Genomic DNA, 18,249 nt, shown 5'->3' with positions numbered 1-18,249 from the left:
TAAGTTAAGAGGTAATCGTCAACACTCCCAATATGTATGCACCAATATACAAATGTACTGCCAGCTACATCTATATTCAGATATATACACAACTGAGATCACAATTAAAGAGTGAGCTTCAAGTGGGTGGAGATGTGCTTCATGTTGTGTCCACTGCTCGGTGTCTTGCAGCCAGAAGGAGCTAACGGGATCCCTGAGGGTCAGATGAAGCGAGCGAGTCGGGTGATGCGGCAGGCGCCCGACCCAAGGATGGAGCTGATCAGTGCTGTGCAGCACAGACTCCACACTGCTTTGGTACGGTTAGTAATTAAGACCTCATCAACAGATTGTCAACTTTTCTGGCCTATGCTGCACTTCTAGATTCCAGTGTCCCTTGAATCATAATCTTTGTCTTCATGGTTTGCAGATCCCAGGTCCACCCGGCCCCTCTGGACCCCCGGGACCACAGGTAACCAAATTATGACATTAATTTTCATAGACTTGAGCAAGACAAACTATACCTGTGATGGTAGGCTTTACTAACATAGTAATTACTGGCCCACGTTGTACAATATAAACCACTACATGTAACAGTTACGTTGGGTCGCTGACTCACTTAAAGTTCTGCAACTTCTAAGTACAACTCCCCAGAGTTGACAAACACAAAATACAATCACATCGCACTCGAGAAGTTAGGACCTTTTCCTCTTTTGTTGTTGCTTTTTTGCTGCTAGCAGGAATGTTTGATCAAGAGAACACTTTTGTACTAATTTGTGCAATCAGGGGTCACCTGGGAGGCCTGGGCAAAAAGGATCGAAAGGAGACAAGGCAAGATATCTATTGAAATTCCCTTCAATACAGCTAAACTTAAAGGACATTCCAATTCATTTCTTCGTAAATTGGTTCTCAATTATTTTGTGCTGGAATATTCATGACGAGCAAAGATATTTGTCATTCACTGACTACTTGTGTACGTTGTTTCTGAGCAGGGGAACAGAGGGAAAAGGGGAAAGCGTGGACACTCCTGTCCTGTGGTAAGTATATTGGAAACATGTACATTCTACAGTGTATAATGCTTTTGTAGAATGTGTAGTCAAGATTTTGAAGAGATGTTGAATTGTGAAGAAATATTTCTTGAAATTTGATTGTTTCATAAATTATGTTGACCTCATTTCGTGCCGCAATGGCAGCGGAACATAGCAGAAAGTGACTGATTAACGCTTTTCTGGATTTCAGGGGACTGATGGACTACCGACATCAGAGTGCAGGCGCCGAAATTAGAAGTTTTATCCAATCCTTGTCCCTTTTTTTTCAATATCTACACTGTTGTATGTACATGTTGTATCTATGCACACTGATGTAATGTATTCCATGACATTTGTCTACTTAATTGATATATTTAAAGTACTTAAGTTACATGTACTATTGTTATATGTAGTTGTTTTTACTGCCCATTGATTGTCATTAATTGCATTTTGCTTAATTAATTTGCATTGGTTCATATTATAACACTGTTGTAACTAAGTTGTTGTTACTTTTCATTATTTACCTGTATGGTGTCAGATTAAAGTATATATTAGTACAATATTGTATTATTTCTAAAACTATATATTTTAGAAGATGGTCTGCAGCTACAGCTATAACATTAAGTATAATGAATACAGGAATAAATAGGTCATTAAATAGAAAGATGTTTATTATTTTGTTTGTTGAACAACACTTAACTACCAGTACATAGTAGTACCCTCTTGATCTTAGTATTATTAGACATTCCTACAATGGTACATATGAGTCTACAAGACAATACATTACTAGCACCCCTTTGTTCCTAGTTTGTAGAGGGTACAATGCATTTTTTATTCATTTTTAGGATGGTGTTCAAAGCAATTCTTAACCCAGATCCAACATTATTTGAATAACTGGCGTGGGAGGTCCCAAATTGCATTCCATTGCTCTGCTGAAAAAATGCTCTAAGACTGAGACAATTCATCATCATTCTCATAATGACCTGCTGTTGCTTCTCCTGCGTCTGAAAACTGATCATTGTTTTCATAATGACCTTCTTTTGTTACATCTTTGTCTGAAAACTGATCATCGTTCATATAGTTTCCTGTGGATCTGTCCATGTCAGAGACTTGGTCACTGTTCTCATAATGACCTGCTGTTGCTTCACCTGCATCTGAAAACTGATCATCATTCTCATAATGACCTGCTTTTGCTTCCTTTGTGTCAGAAAACTGATCGTTGTTTTCATAATGAGCTCCTTTTGCACCATCTGCATCTGAGAACTGGTCGTCGTTCTCGTAATGATCTTCCTTTGCTTTGTTTGCTTTCTTTCCTTTGCTTTCTGTGTCTCTATTTGTGTCTTCAATATCATGGTTTCCATCTGCAGCATTCCTTTGTCCGCAAGCAGCTTTTATGATCACTCCAACCATGATAATGGAACACACACAGATAGGAGACAGTCCGGCAATGATAAGCTGTGTTGTAGTCAGTCCAGGACTAGAGTGAGGTGTGCTCTCAGTTCCAATACTTTTGTCTTCTCCTTGTAATGTGACATGCCTAACTGTCGTTTTTAACCCAGAAGGGTATGTTGTGGTACTTCTTTCCATGTTTTGCTTAACTGTTGTTGCACTGTGAACTTCTCTAGCATCGAGAACAACAGATGCACTTGCATTGTCTGTATGGTTGGCTGTCACATGGCAAGTGTATGTGCCTTCTGTGCCTGTGCTAACGACTGGAATGTTCAAAACAGAGAAGCACATTCTTTTTGTTTCCAATCTTGTAACTGGTGAGCCTTTGCATGACCATTTTTTCTCAAGGGTATAGTTATTGGAGTACATATAGCTTGGTGGCTTGTAGTCTCCACTGGGTGTAATCCACCAGAAGCTCAGACCTTCTCGACAGTTAGTCTGGCAGGTGAAGGAAAGGTTACCTGTGATGTTTACAGTCTCGTTGTCTAAAGTAACAGACACATTAGGTGAGGAACATCTCAGGTCATCCCAGTCTACATACCTGATTTCTTTGTACATGGACAAGTACGTTCTTTTCATGATCAGTCTAGGGGCACCGACCCAGCAAGGCACGTATAACCTCAAATGCCTATTCTGAAGGATATATTTCTTGACTTGTCGCATAGTGCAGTCACACTGGATCTTGTTACCTTCCAAGTCAAGCCACAGGATTTTCCCCAGCTCTTCCACACTGCTGATGGATGTAATAGCATTGTCAGACAACTTGAGGCCAATCGATGTACTAGTATTTGACTCTGCTGGCAGATTTGGAATACTTGAAAGGCAATTTTTACTTAGAAAGAGAGTTCTCAGTCTGGGCAGCCCAGAGAATGCTGCAGCATCAGCATGATATATCTCATTCTCCTGCAAGTTCAGAACTTGAAGCCTGTCTAGCCCCATGAAGACTTCTGCTCCAAGTCTTCTGATGTTGTTCCCAAGAAGGTCCAGTTCAGTGACACTGGGCAAGCTTTCAAAACATCTTGGCTGAAGCACTGCAATACGACTTTTCCTTATAACCAGCTTCTCCAAAAACTCCAGGCGGGGGAAAAAGTCCCCCACGTTGATGTTTGTGATGTTCTGACTCAACATTCTTAGTTCCCTCAGAGTTGGTGGCAACGGAGTGGGGACGTGGTCAAAACAACAAGCTAGCCCACACTGGAGCCTTCTCGTATATTTTCCATGAAAACCATTACAACAACCCATCTGATGTGAGTGTGTGGCTGAACTGCAACATGTCATTAATAGTACTATACCAAGCAAACTTTTACGTCTTGTGGGTATCATTTTGGTATCATGCCACAAAGACAACCAGTTAAAGTCTAGGGCAAGATCTCAGACACTAAAAAAAAGCCTACAAAGTCAAGAACAGTCCATGTAAGATTGAGAGTGTTGAGTTTTTCAACGCTACATTGCACTGGGAAATAGCAAGTCCGTAATATGACAAGAATGATCTGCTATACGTACATGTATACCAGCATAGAACCATAGACTTCATCACTTAACACATTCTGCTTCATCCAGGTCTTCCACGATGTCTCCCTCCTGCTAGAATCTCTCCCAACTGAAACCAATCTACAGGTAGTCTGGAGTATGTAAACTGGAATTTAATACAATATGTTGTCTGAATCAAAGCTTTGATGTCTGACCCAGCAATATTGCATTTTGTTACTCTCATCAGGTGGACGTCTGGATTCTAGGTGCCTGAGGGTAACCTCGACCCTTCATGGTCCAAAGGATGATGATGATTATAAATATCCTGGTGAAATTTTTTTACCAGGATATTCATAATCATCATCATCCTTTGGACCATGAAGCAATAGGTATGAATGGCTTTGAATGCAGTAACTGCATTATAGCAAAATCTTACAGTGTATCCACTCAAAAGCTATAATATGGATCTAAAACACAATGAAAAGGACAGGAAAATGTTGACATATTTTCTTAAATTGAAATCATGAGTTTATTACATCACCTCTCTCTGGTGCAGGGTAATGTTAAAAGAAAATGATGTCCTTGGTGCTGAAGTGCTATCAACCCAGTTTTCAATGAGTTAAATTTCAATTAAAATTTTCCTGCATTTCACATAGTGTGATAACTAATATCTGTGTAACATACATGGATGTAACAAGGACACAAAGATGTATGATAGATAAGCTTTTTTCATACATTTGTAATATCTATTGCATATTCATGCCACAAGGGCTACATGCAAAAATGACCACATGTAGTCCACAGCGTGTAAAATGCTAAATCACTAAATTAAATTCAGATGTCCAAATTATTTGCAGGTAATACAGTTGTCTCTATTATTCTCCCAGCGTCTCTACACTGTTGATGATTTTGATAATGTCTGTGTAGCATCTCCGTGCAGCGTCCATGCCCCAGATGAAGTCCAGGTGCTCCCACTCAGGTAGAACCGTCTTGGTCGTGATGTTGGGCAGCTCTCCCTCCAGTTTCACCACGTCTTTTGGGTCTGCGAGACTGTCGTGACCCCCAGAGAACATGGCCACGGGTAGCTTGACATTCGTCGCATTATACTCTGGGGCTGTTGTCTGAGAGGGATAGAAAATATTTTCATCCATGAAATGTTTGTAATATTTTGAATTCTTTCATTTTTGTAGAGGGCATACATGTAATTTCATGGTAGAAGGGGAAAGAAGGTTGGTTTTTGTTGTGTTGTAAGGCCACACCAATTTAATTTCTTGGTTAACGGATTCGCCGCTTCATTTTTTTCTGATTTGCAAATAAAAATAAAAATTCAGAATCAACTGCAAAATGCTCATATTTTGCCCTGAACAGTTGAAAACAGTCCTTTTCATCCTAGTTGTTACAGTTATTCCATCTTTCAATGCAGTGGTATCATTAAAAGTTAAAAATTCTTTGCTTAAATTTTGAACCAGCCTGGTATGTTGACTTCATTGCTCCTATCGTACGATTTTGGGCCATAATAGGATGCCTAGGCCTGTTTTTATTTTTATTATTTTTTCGCCCGCCCGCTCCAGTATTTTTCTTGAAAAATCCGTTAACCAAGAAATTAAATTGGTGTGGCCTAAGTTAATTCTAAAAGTGCTTAATACATTTAAAATGTATATTATGCATGTATCTTATTCTTATAGTACATGTATATTATTTCCACAGGACCTTATTTTCACCTTTTCACCTACCTGGTTGTACTTGAGCATGTTGCCCTGTGGTCCATAGTCAAACATCTGGAACTTCCCAGACTGATAGAGCTAGCAGGGTTGGAAGAGATCAGCATTGTCAGACATGTTCAGATCTTACCACTAATGCATGTGTACCATTATTTCAGTACTTACCAAATAACAAAATTGGTATGTTTATATGTTTATGTACCTTATGCAATAATTTTACTTCTTACAAACCAAAAATTGAAACAAATAGGCCGCATACCTGAGCAAAATGCACCATGTTCTGAACAGAAGTCCCCGCTGGACTATGGCTGACATACACGGGGATACGAGTCTACGAAAACAAAGTGTGTGTTTAAAAAGTTGAAGTACTTTTTCTTATTGATCACTATATATAGTATACTGGTAGTCCACAAAGAAATTGATTGTACTGCAATAGATGGATTAGTACTTCCAAGCAAAATGCTACACTTTGGAACACAGAATACTTTTGAAAGGTAGGAAGAGGTAATGAAATGACACATACCACATTCATGTTGCCATAGTTAAATCCTGCGATGAGGAACAGTATGTTCTCACAGAAGACATCCAGTACTGGCTTGTCACAGAATTCCTGGCCCAGGAATCGGATAAACTCACTGGTGGGCATGAACTCTCCCTTCCCCAAGAGAGCATAAATCAGCTGCAAAGCAAAGTGACACACAATGTATTTCAGTGCAGGTAGCAGCTGACTTTAAAACTCCCTCTAGCAAGTTACAATAAAATTGCAGCCTACTCTAGGTGCTGATGAAGTTTGGATATGGACTGGTAACCTGAATGGTCTAGAAAAAGGAGTTACCTCAATTGGTTCAAGAAAGTTTGAGAGCAGTCTGAGTGGAGACACCATGTTTCCCAGATATGCAACAGGAGCCAGAGCGAAAAAGGTCTTGACTTTCCTGGCCAGCTCCTGGTTCCTGGAGAACTCAGCAAACCCGATCATGGTCCCTTGGGAGTGGCCCACGTAGTACAGCTGCGTCTGTTTGGTCACGTTCAGCGCGTGGGTCAGCATCTTGGGAAGGTCATACTTGGCCATCTCATCCCAACTGTAGGAGTTAAGACAAGGAATATTCACATCGTATGTACACTGAAAGAAAGATTGGTCAGAATTCATCAAAAGCATCAAAACATTGACAAACACATGTAGTTTGAGGCAATGGTCCCTATGTAGGGTTTGGTAAACATCCAAGGCTATATATAACTGAATTTTACCTCCAAGCCCAAAACTCCTCCTGAGATGGCTTGAGTTTGACATGTCGTTTGGAGTAGGTGTTTCCACGGATGTTCCCCAACCAGACTTCAAACCCGGCATCAGCTAGGATGAAACCAAGGCTCTCTTTAATACTGGTTTATTTGTTTCATGTAAAACACATAACAAAGGTTCCCACATGGCAGTCACAGACTGAATTGCGTGGGGGTTCCATTAACAACAGATGATAAAAACATTAACTATATACGGTACAATATTAAAAGCGTAGTTATACTGTAGCTAAATTACACAATAACAAATTTAAAATATTTAAAAGATCTCATGAAGACACATTATACAATATAATTTAGAATAGGGCAGTTTTTTTTTCTTACAAGTTCAACAGTCGCACCATGTGAGGTATTGCACTAGAGTTATATCTTTCTGATTTGCAGTGGATACTATCGAGTTTGTGAGATGACCTAGTTTTTCTTCCACTCACTTCCCCCCGTAACGGTGGTAGTAAATGTCTATACTGGTCAGACTGTTCAAGGGATTTGGCGAATTTTGCAGTCAGTTCGTGTCGCCGTGCGTAGAGTGTAGGAAGACCCAGTTGCGCGCATGCCGTAGAGTACGACGTGAAGCTGGCTCCCAGGATAATCCGGACGGCCCTACGTTGTACTTTCTCAATTTTGTTGCTGAGGGAGTTAGAGAGTCCGGAATGCCATACGGGTGCCCCGTATTCCATGACTGGGCGGATGTAGGAGATGTAGACAGACACAAGGTCTTCAATGGGAAGGTGGAAGTGTTTCAGTTTGCACAAGAGGTATAACCTTTGGCTGGCTTTGTGGTAAATCGTGTCAACATGTATGTTCCACTTCAAGTTTGCTTGGAGGTGGATCCCTAGAATCTTCATGGAGCTGACTTCCTGAAGTACAACATTGTTGATCGTTAGAGGCCGTGGGATGTGCAAAGCTTTACTGAAGTAGACATACATAACTTTACACTTCCCAGGGTGCAGCATCATGTGGCTTTCCTTTGACCAGTTGTCTAAGTCAGTCAGGTCTTGTTGCAAATGAGAGGAACTTGTAGGTGGGTTTCGTACTTCCAGTAAGTTTAGGTCGTCTACAAACTTCCAGCGCCTCGAGACCGCTTGTTGTGCTGCACTGTTAATATAAGCGGTGAAAATAAGTGGGCCCAATAACGTACCCTGTGGCAGACCACAAGTGACCGGTACACTGTCAGAGAGGGCCCCGTGATAGCGCACTACCTGGCATCTGTTGGTGAGAAAGTCAGTAATCCATCTGGCTATGGAAGGCCGTAACCCGAGGTCTAGTAAGCGACAGATGGCGACTGTGTGACTGACTCTGTCAAATGCTTTACTATAGTCCGTAGAGACGAGGGTGCAGATGGTGTTGGGTTTGTCGCAAGCCTTAAACATAGTGTGTGTCATGTCTAGAAGGCAGTGGGTTGTGGATCTACCTTTTATACCTCCAAACTGTTGGGTATCAATACGCGGGAGGATGTCTGTCAAGGTCCACTGGCAGATGAAGTTCTCAGCAACTTTACTCAGAAGCGATGTTAGTGAAATGGGACGAAGTTCCTTTATGGACGGCGGTTTCGTCTTGGGGAGAGGAATAACAGTAGCGTTTTTCCATTCTTCTGGCACTGAGCCTTGCTGGAGTGAAGAGTTGATTACATCTGCGAGCGGCACACTTAATTCAAAGGCGAATTCGCGGATCAATTTACCAGGAATTCCGTCTGGTCCTGCCGCCTTCCGTACCTTGACTTGTTGAAGTTTCCTGTACACCTCCCAAACACTTACAGTAGGTGGTTGGAGGGATGGCAGGTAGGAAGGTAGCACTGCTGGGTCCAGCGGAGGTAGAGAGTTGATCACAGATGCAAGTTCTTTGTTTATTGCGTTGGCAGTACCGCGTTTGTCTCGTGGGTCAAGACCGTCAATGTGAATGACGGGTTCAGTACGGGTAGAGTTGGTCATAGTTTTTATCTGTTTATGCCACAAGGCAGGATCCTCTTTCTTCAAAGTTTCGACGTTTGTATTGTAGTATTTACTTTTGGATACGCTGATCTTCCGCTGCACACTATTTCTGAGATTCTTCCATGAAGTTTTGTCATTGTTCGCGAAGGCTTGTTGGCGTTGTTGGATCATTGATTTGATGGCGGGTGTGATCCATGGTTTGTCGTGTTGGTGTAGTCGGATATGCTTTACAGGGAAGAACTGGTCGATCTTGGCTTTCAGGGTACTGTAAAAAGCCCGGGACTTCTCGGATGTAGTGAGAGCGGAAGAAACTTCTCCCCAGTCATAAGTAGTGATCCACTGGCCGAAATGGCGAATGCATGAGTCAGGAAAGGGTCGACAGACTCTTTTGGACATCTTGTTCGTCACATGTGTACCTTTTGCATGCATAATGACAGTGTTATGATCACTTGTGGCAAGGGGATCTGCTGTACACGGAGATACATAGAAGGATTTCAAGTTAGTTATGATGAGGTCAAGGATAGCCTCATCTCTTGTGGGACGATCAACAACTTGCCGAAGGTTATGAGACATACAAAGTCTGTTAACATCAACACGGTTGAAGTCACCACCAATAATTATCCCTATGTATGGGTACTTAACTTGGAGGTAGTCGACAGTGTTCACCAAGTGGTCGATAAGTAACTCACTGTGGGGAGAGTCTGGAGGTGAGTACACGGCGCAAACAGCCAGACAGGATACCTTCCTTGGGAGACGATGGGGTCGTACGTTCACCCAGGTGCATTCCAACTCCTCAGGGACGGGGATGTCCAGGGCACACGAAGGGATGACCTCTCATTGGCCAGATTCTCAATCCACTGCGTAGACGACCCTAGCAGCCCATGCTGAAGGAACACTATTGGCCGTGGGCCTGTGGAATAGCAAATTTATTCATGTTCATTTATTAAGACCCCACTGATAAATCTTGTGCATTTTAATGTCAAAATTCAGCAAATTCAATATGAACATAAGGCCACACCAATTTAATTTCTTGGTTAACGGATTTTTCTAGAAAAATGATGGAGCGGGCGGGCGAAAAAAAAATAAAATAAAAACAGGCCTATTCATCCTATTATGGCCCAAAATGGTACAATAGGAGCCATGAAGTCAACACACCAGGCTGGTTCAAAATCTAAACAATGAATTTTGAACTTTTAATGATACCACTGCATTGAAAGATGGAATAACTGTAACAACTAGGATGAAAAGGACTGTTTTCAACTGTTCAGGGCAAAATATGAGCATTTTGCAGTTGATTCTGAATTTTTATTTTTATTTGCAAATCAGAAAAAAATGAAGCAGGCGAATCCGTTAACCAAGAAACTAAATTGGTGTGGCCTAAAGGGCTGAGAAGAAAATCTGACTCTTAGTATCCTGAATTTGACTACCTACAACTATGTCTATGAAGACCTAAACTTGATCCCCCGAATCTGTTTTCATCTTAATCTTCAAAGTCGCTTTCTTTATCCTAAAACCAACAAACAGGTGTGGTTGAAAAACTTTATCAACAATGTATTCTATTGGTTTTCTTGCACATATCTGCTTGTCCAATTTGTCATTTATTAACTTCTCTTGGGCAAAACATAGAATATTTTTTAGATGGACTTGATAACTTCAGCGTACCCACCTGTGTTGTCACCATTACTCAGCCCATGTGGTATTCTTTGCATGTTGAGAACTAGAGTTCCACGATCTCATGCCTTCGACAAATGATGTAACCTTTACGACTGACAAATTATGAATGTTTCACATTGATTATCGAAATAATATCCTCACTTGCAATTATATCCTTTTGATCATATTTTCCATCCAATGACAGTCTTATAATCTTAAACAAAGAGGGCTATTCTAGCATTTCCTCATAAATCATGCAAATAAGGTTCAGATTTGAATAAATTATGTTTAATACTGATCACCTTCACTTAACTTCCAAATGCAGCCAGTATGAAAATCCTGTCAGTAACCACTATTTCATTGTACTATTTATAGCATTTTTCTCATTATTTATGCAAATTAGGCCTTATTGACACCAAAAATTTGTGTCCCCAGCCTGTTTACATCATGAGCTATCAAAACTGCTTGACTGCATACCCCAGTTGATGTAGAGCTCAACGATTTGACCCACTTCCACATCTGTGTTTACACAAGGGCAGGAGAGTTACCAGCGAAAGGTCATGTCGGGTGCAAAACAAATGGAGTGTTCATAACAGAAATCAAATTCACGTAGCATTTTGTAGGCCGTTCTTGTCGATTGACTGTTATTGACACCAAATATTTGTGACCCCAGCCTGTTTACATCATGGGCTATCAAAACTGCTTGCCTGCCCCCAGCCCCAGATAATGTAGAGCTCAAGGATGTGACCCACTTCCACATCTGTGTTTACACAAGGGCCAGAGAGGGACAACACCACTTGCATGTGGAGCTGACTGAGGGTTTATTTACAGTAGCTGGTGACCTGGGCAACAAAGAGGGCCTTTGTTTGTTCAAGGATTACAGGCATGACACTGATGAGTTTGCAATAGGGCATCATCCACATGAGACCAACTTCTGGGGGAGTCCTTTTGAACAGTTATATCCAAAAAGGCAGATTAAGCGCCACTTTCGCCAATTCCACAAGGATTCTGTTGTCCTAACAAAGAGGAAATTTTTTTCCAGCTATCCTTGTGGGCATAAATCAAAATTCAATGTAATCCGTAGAAGGTGGGAACCAAAAAGGTCTACTGCACTATGGATGACATATAGATTTCTCTATTAATTAATCAAATTAAGTCATAATTTACATAATGAAAATCTCTTCCTCTTGATTACATATGCCACCATTTTAATTGTTTTATCACAGAACCCAGCAAATATATAGACTTCTGTCATTAATTATGTAAATTAGATCGTAATTTGCAAAATATTCAGCAAATTAGGTCAAGCATCACTTAAGCTACCGAGATACCAAAAATAACAACAATCCGTCAACCGGTTCTTGAGCTATCCTACTTCAAACATTTTCAAACAAATGCCACTGCATTTCCCAAACAAGCTGCTACGGGGCCCAAACTTACGGCACTTCTTTCTGAGCACGAGAACTACCTACCATCTAAAAATCATGACCATAGCACGTCCATATCACGAGATTTAAAAACCAGAAGTTTCGCTGCAGTACTTTCTAATTCAATGACGTGGGGACCCCCCACGAAGCCCATATCCGAACTTGACCTTGGTATTGTCAATGGTAACTTGCCAACTAAAAAACATGAACATCCATTTAAAGATTCTCGAGTTATCTTGATGACAAGAAAAAACACAAAAAACAAAGGTCAACTGCAGTGACATAGAAACCCCCACGGGGCCCATCTTCGAACTTGACCTCGGCATTCTCAACGGTAACTTGCCCACTAAAAATAATGAACATACATTTAAGGATTCTCGAGATATCTTGATGACAAGGAAAAAACACCAAAAACCAAGGTCAACTACAGTGACTTAGGAACCCCCACGAAGCCCATTTTTAGCCTTGACAATGGCCACCCCCAAATCAACCTGCCTGCCAAAAATCGTGAACCTCGGACCTTGCCTTCAAGAGTTATCGTGCCTAATCTGCCAAACAGTGCAAACCCGATTTCATAACCTTCTCCGAAGGCATAGCCTTCAGTCGAAGGCAATGAAGCCGTCGTCTGTAGTGACATAGTGGTCCTCACAGGGGTAACCCTTACTGGTGATCAGCTGGGTCTGGGGCAAAGGTGCAGGAAAATTAAACAGACAGTTATAATGAGCTCTTGACTGAGTTTAAGTGTAAGCTGACTATACTATTTTTTGGTGCACAGGGTTTTATAAAAGTGTTCTGTATCCATGAGAACCTGTTGTTATCATCATTGTATTATTGACTTATTTAAAAAAGACCTGACCATTCCCTTATCTTGCTAGGATGGATTGCATTAAGGATTTTACAGGCTCCATCCACGAGGTGTTGCCAAAAAGATATAATTAGGACAAATCACATCAGGAGGTGAGCATGGCTTTGCTGGGAATAAAATGTAAAATCTAGGATTAGGGATGAATAATACATGTAACAAGTTATATCAATTAAAATATCATGAGATACTATATCTCACGCTCAATCACCTCATGGTAACATTATGACTTAATTAAAAATTAATTAAGCTTTATTAAGCCTTTCATACAGAAACATTATTCATCACAGCTGCTTACTGTTTTAACATTTCAAGACATCAAAATGTTAAACTCACAGCGTTCATGTTCTCCTCTGGATCTGCTGTGACTCCATCAGAGTGACGCGGCACATTCAGCCTGTGGAAGACCTGGGCTGCCCACTGCACCAAGTTATTAGTGGAGACTGCATACTGCTGGGCCCCAGTAAGGGTAACACGGGCCTCGGCAATCACAACAGAAACAAGCAGGAAAACAAAAACACATCTGGCTGCTGGATGGACTCTCATTGTGTTGTGCTTCCAAAAATAAGGGCCCATCAAGTAACGTTGTAGTCTGGCTTCCTGATGAAATTCGCTGCTGAGAAAAATTAATACTTGTCTACAATGGGTCTGGTTGCTTATGTAAGCCGATCTAGAATAGGGAACCCAAACTTATTTGGAGGTAAGTGCCTGGCCCACCAATCAGCTGTTAGCTGTCACATGCTTATCATGAGTCAGAGTCCCTAGACAGAGTCAGAGGGGTCAAAGTCTTGTGTTTGAACATTTGGCATTGTTATTTGGGAGGCTACATTTAAATGCCATGGCAACTACTTGCTAGAAAGATGTTTAAGCTACATTGGTTTAGAAGTCCGTTTATGCTCCATGAGCATTAACTTTTGGAGAATAAATCTGTCTTTCCAGAACTTCAGAAAGTGTTGCAAACTGCAACCCAGATGTTCGGCTGAAGACTTCGGATATTTCCGGAAATTACCGATCTTGATGATACGTCATCGTTTGGGATGGAAGATATCATTGTGGGTAGAGGGGTGCCAGCGCAGAAATGAAAGCTACTTGTTCAAAGCTTTAAAAGTATCAACTTTAAATGCGAATCGCTTAAAAGCAATTACAAATTCTTGGTATATATGTTGAAAAGAACAAAATGTTACCTTTTCTTTAAAATTTAATACCTATCTCGTGTGAATCGACTATCCCTAAAGTGACGTAGTCGGCCGGTGACATGGAAAATCCAAGATGGAGGTGAACAGAGACGAAGCAGAAAGATGTATCGATATAGCAGAAAAATACATCCGAGCAGGGGACCGAGAGAAGGCTGTGAAGTTCCTGTACAAAGCCGAGAAGTTATACCCCAGCCAGAAGGCACAAGGTACCGCTAAAACTTGTTTTTCTCTCTGTATGGGTTGATCATCCCAATCGGTCACGCTGGTCGCCATGTTGGATAATTTAATCTGAAGCTGTCGCAGTTGTCCTTTCTATTTTTGGCGACCTCTGGTGGCCTCACGTCTGGTCTGCTGCATTTCAATACGAGCCACATATCCATGGACAACAAAAGGTACGTCTTCTGGGCCACATCCCGCAGTAATCTGGCTTTTAATCACACGGAAGGACGACTGAATTTCTAATCAGTTTCATGTAAAACAGGGAAAGCCCATCCCTACAAAATTGCGATTGAATTTTCTGAAGTTTTTTGTTCACATGTTGGAAACTTAAAGGTTTTATTTGCAATATTGTGTGCCGTATTGGAATGAAAATACTGCTGATGTGATTTTTTCTGTTAGTTTGATAATGGGGAAATAGTGAAGATCTGGGTCGGGTAGCCCATCCCTCGCAGATCTGTCAATGCGATAATTCATGTGCAATCTTATTATATGTCATCAAAGATTGACTGTTTTTGATGAAGAAATGCATTTTTTGCTGTTTTTTTTTTTTTTTGCCATTTCACTTCACCCCTTCAAAAAGACTAGTGTTTAACCTCTTTCACTTGAAGTTGAAGAAATTGAAAATTAGCAGGAAGTGATGTAAAATTCATTGTTGGGCTTTTACCTTCTTTGTTGTCTGACATGTTAAGTCACAGACAATTTCCTTGGCCAATTTTTTTTCCATTGGCATCCTGTTTTCAAAAATGCCTGCTAGTACTACATACATTCAGTGAATACAAATTGAACAAAGATTCCCCCTTACCCACAGGTCTAAAATTTTATGTCAACAAGGTAGGCTAAACATATGTGCAAATGTTTGTTTGTTTTTACACAATAATTAAGAGGTTTTGCTTTATCTATCCTTAAAGAGTTTTTTATTCCTTACGGCTTCAGCGTTACTTGAAGCCCTACTGAGAAACGGGACAGCGGCTGGTGGCAGTAAGCCAAGTATGAACGGTGATGGCGGAGAAACACGTAGGAGGAAAACGACGGCGTCCAACACAGAGGACAAGGAGAACACACAGGCCAACGGGGAAATCCAACATGAGTACACCAGTGAACAGTTAGAGGCTGTGAAAAGGTATTTTGTGATTCACTTTCACAAGAACTTGATTTCAAAGTAGGAGGGGGAAAGGAGGTATTTGCAGTGTTTGAAGTATGCAGGTGAAACAATTCTGTAGTTCTGTAGCAATATGATGGAAATGCATATTTGTGTGCCATTGCTATTCATGCTTTTATACTTGTTTTGAGATTAGGTTTAATCATTTTTAGGGGGTACATCCATACGTTATACATGACATAATTAAACTTTTATCACAATTAGGAGGAAATTGTGTACTTACACACAATACAATTCAAGTCTTTGCCTCTCCATGAATTTTTTCTTGGGTTACAAATGAATATGAATGGATTAACTGCTTTGAAATTGAACTTCAGGAAGTACAATACTAGTACTTGAAATGAGTAGCGACTAATGTGTACATCTTGCTAGGAGTCTCTATCATAGCACTAATAGATATTTCTTTTGTCCTCTTTTCTTCAGAGTAAAGAAATGTAAAGATTACTATGAAATCCTTGGAGTCACAAAAGATGCACAAGAAGATGATCTGAAGAAAGCATACAGGAAACTGGCCCTGAAGATGCACCCAGACAAAAACCATGCACCTGGGGCAGCCGAGGCATTTAAAAGTAAGCACAATCTTAAAAGTTTAATGTACAAGGATAGGAATTCTCTTCTTCCTTATATGTTCATTAATGTTTACATTGTATGTTCCGCCATAGTACATGTGTAAGACTAGAAAATAATTTTTTTTGCACTTGCCTTGATGTTTCATGCACAATACCACAATCCTGTTGCCACAGGTATTGGCAATGCATACGCGATCCTGAGCGACCCAAAGAAACGTAAAGAGTATGACTTGTACGGTGAGGAGAAGCCACAGCATACAACCAATCACAGACATCGTCACTACTATTATGACGACTACACCAGGGGATTCGAAGGTCAGCATCACTGTGTTTTCATAGATTCTTTTGCAAGGAAAAGTAACAAATGTTGAAGGAAACAGCTTCAAAGATTTGTCACTAGAACCGTCATCAGTGTGGAAACCAACAACACTTTTGGTTTCTAGGAGCTGTCCCAAGCAAAACAATTATGAAAATGAACAATGAAAATGATTATGCGCAAATAATAATGGGTTCGTTTGAACCAAGCGTCTACAAAATGTATGAGTAAAATAAAATGTTACCAAGCCTTAATAGTATGTTTTATGAATGTAACACAAAAGAGCTTATAATGCATTTGTGGTTTTGAGTCAGTTTACCAAACAGGAAATGCTGTTACCTTTTGCGAAAGTTTTCATTTATTGTTTGTGTTGAATACCTTGGACTGTCAAGGGGCTAGGTCAAGTGCGTGTACATCTAAAGATAGGCTGGAGATGGCACAAGTTTGTTTTGCCAGCTGTTCTGTCATGCAGGGAACTACCAAGTATCACACCAGTGTTTCATAGAACCATCATGTATCATGCCATTGTTCCTGAGGATTCTTTTTAGTTGGCATTTAGCTGTTGATTTACAAGCATAAGCCATTCATGTGAAAAAAATGTAGAAAGTGTGCCTGTGATAGCCTTCTTGCTTTTGCTGTGACTTGTTTAAATGATTTCAAATTTAATTTGAGTATTTTCTGTTTTACAGCTGAGATTTCACCAGAAGACTTGTTCAACATGTTCTTTGGCGGCGGTTTTCCCACAGGTAGATGTAATGATCCTTTTGTCACAGTTTGGTTTTGATTTTTCGCTTTTGATTGAAACTACCACTACATTCTGTTGTTACAAAGTTGTTACAATCAGCGTGGTTTTGAATATGTAACCTTTAACCTTTGCTGTTAACCTTTGACCAGGCGAGGTCCATGTGCACAGAAGGCGGACTCCCAGGAGACATCACAGAAGAGAAGAGGATGGAGAGAGACGGGTAAGTTTTTGGCGACACCTCAAGGGTGGAGCTGACAGTAGTCATTCCTTTTGGAGCTGAAATATGATTGATTGAAAAGCCTTTGATCTGAGGTTTGGTGGTTTCTGTACATCATGTTTCATCACTTGCAATTGGCTATTCAATCCAATTGGAAGGGTAGACTAGTAATTGCCAATTTTATTACAAAACTACATTTACTCCCTACAGTTGATTGATGCAGTTATATTTTGTATTCTGACTTTGACAGACGGCCACCGTGACGCACGCCATGTGGCTACAGATGGTCCCTTTGCTCCTGCTGGTGTTCATGTCACTGCTGAGCAGTCTCTGGGTCTCAGACCCCCTCTTCAGCCTCAACAGGAGAGGGTAAGCTTCATATTTGTTCTGCTTGCTTGGTTGTATTGCATGACTGGTCTCAAGCTGTTACTCACCAGTTGTGTACTTGTGTGCAGTTCCTTTTAAAGTCACAAGGAGGCACTAATAGTCCCTTAAGAAAATCTACCACATGCTTACAATGGTCTGCTTGTTAGGGACAGAAAATTGTTTCATCCTAACGTTGTGTAAAGTATTTCCTGTTTGGATTTGAATAGTGCGTTCAAGAAGAAAAAGTGTCTCTGCCACTGATAGTATGTTTAAGTCTTAGATCTGCGTTTCATCATGTTTCAGGGATTATAACCAAGAAAGGACAACATCCAACCTGAAGGTTGTGTACTACGTAAAGAAGGACTTCCTGAAGGAACATCACAACTCCTTACTGAGGATAGAACGGCAGGTGGAAGAAACTCACCTGGACAACCTGAGAACAAGCTGCTGGAGGGAGCAGCAGTACAGTAAGTGTTTTTGTTTGTTTATTTGTCTATTTGGATTTTGGATATTCAGGGTACCTGTTTTTGGGAACATACTTTACATTCATAGTCCATGTCTTAAAATTATGATGCCCATTCCTTAGCATGATGTTGTGTACTTTTTAAGATGTGTTTAAAAACATTTGGTGGAGAGATGATTTCATGATTTCCCC

The 18,249-nt window shown here is 40.6% G+C and overlaps 4 protein-coding genes across 30 annotated transcripts in view; 2 read left to right on the top strand and 2 right to left on the bottom strand.

Moving 5' to 3' along the window:
• LOC109478394 (collagen alpha-1(XXIII) chain-like) overlaps positions 1–477 on the top strand; it is a 102,828-nt gene extending 102,351 nt beyond the window's left edge. For all 27 annotated transcript variants that reach the window (XM_019780075.1, XM_019779995.1, XM_019780092.1 and 24 more), the window contains 2 exons: positions 172–294; positions 407–477. In XM_019780075.1, coding sequence (XP_019635634.1) covers positions 172–294; positions 407–463 — 180 coding nt within the window. In that variant the 3' untranslated portion in view covers positions 464–477. The remainder of the gene's footprint in view (positions 1–171; positions 295–406) is intronic.
• A 1,348-nt stretch (positions 478–1,825) lies between these two features.
• Positions 1,826–3,647, bottom strand: LOC109478261. Its single transcript, XM_019779719.1, has one exon. It carries the CDS (start codon positions 3,579–3,581, stop codon positions 1,950–1,952), a length of 1,632 nt encoding a protein of 543 aa, XP_019635278.1. The 5' UTR covers positions 3,582–3,647; the 3' UTR covers positions 1,826–1,949.
• Positions 3,648–4,435: 788 nt separating this feature from the next.
• Positions 4,436–13,784, bottom strand: LOC109478960 (gastric triacylglycerol lipase-like). Its single transcript, XM_019780787.1, has 10 exons — positions 13,144–13,784; positions 12,559–12,625; positions 10,532–10,582; positions 9,697–9,775; positions 6,890–7,009; positions 6,480–6,723; positions 6,168–6,323; positions 5,904–5,975; positions 5,657–5,725; positions 4,436–5,044 (listed from the first exon to the last, which is right to left on the bottom strand). The coding sequence occupies exons 1-10, from the start codon at positions 13,381–13,383 to the stop codon at positions 4,799–4,801; spliced, it is 1,344 nt and encodes a 447-aa protein (XP_019636346.1). The 5' UTR covers positions 13,384–13,784; the 3' UTR covers positions 4,436–4,798.
• A 74-nt stretch (positions 13,785–13,858) lies between these two features.
• Positions 13,859–18,185, top strand: LOC109478078 (dnaJ homolog subfamily B member 14-like). Its single transcript, XM_019779548.1, has 9 exons — positions 13,859–14,209; positions 15,156–15,342; positions 15,805–15,950; positions 16,125–16,265; positions 16,956–17,012; positions 17,161–17,231; positions 17,479–17,597; positions 17,898–18,061; positions 18,181–18,185. Exons 1-9 carry the CDS (start codon positions 14,077–14,079, stop codon positions 18,183–18,185), a joined length of 1,023 nt encoding a protein of 340 aa, XP_019635107.1. The 5' UTR covers positions 13,859–14,076.
• Positions 18,186–18,249: the final 64 nt, after the last annotated feature.

The sequence above is a fragment of the Branchiostoma belcheri genome, unplaced genomic scaffold (assembly GCF_001625305.1).
Source record: "Branchiostoma belcheri isolate BF01 breed outbred unplaced genomic scaffold, Haploidv18h27 scaffold106, whole genome shotgun sequence".
NCBI classification, from domain to species: Eukaryota; Metazoa; Chordata; class Leptocardii; order Amphioxiformes; family Branchiostomatidae; genus Branchiostoma; species Branchiostoma belcheri.
This window is presented reverse-complemented; position numbering and strand designations above follow the sequence as displayed.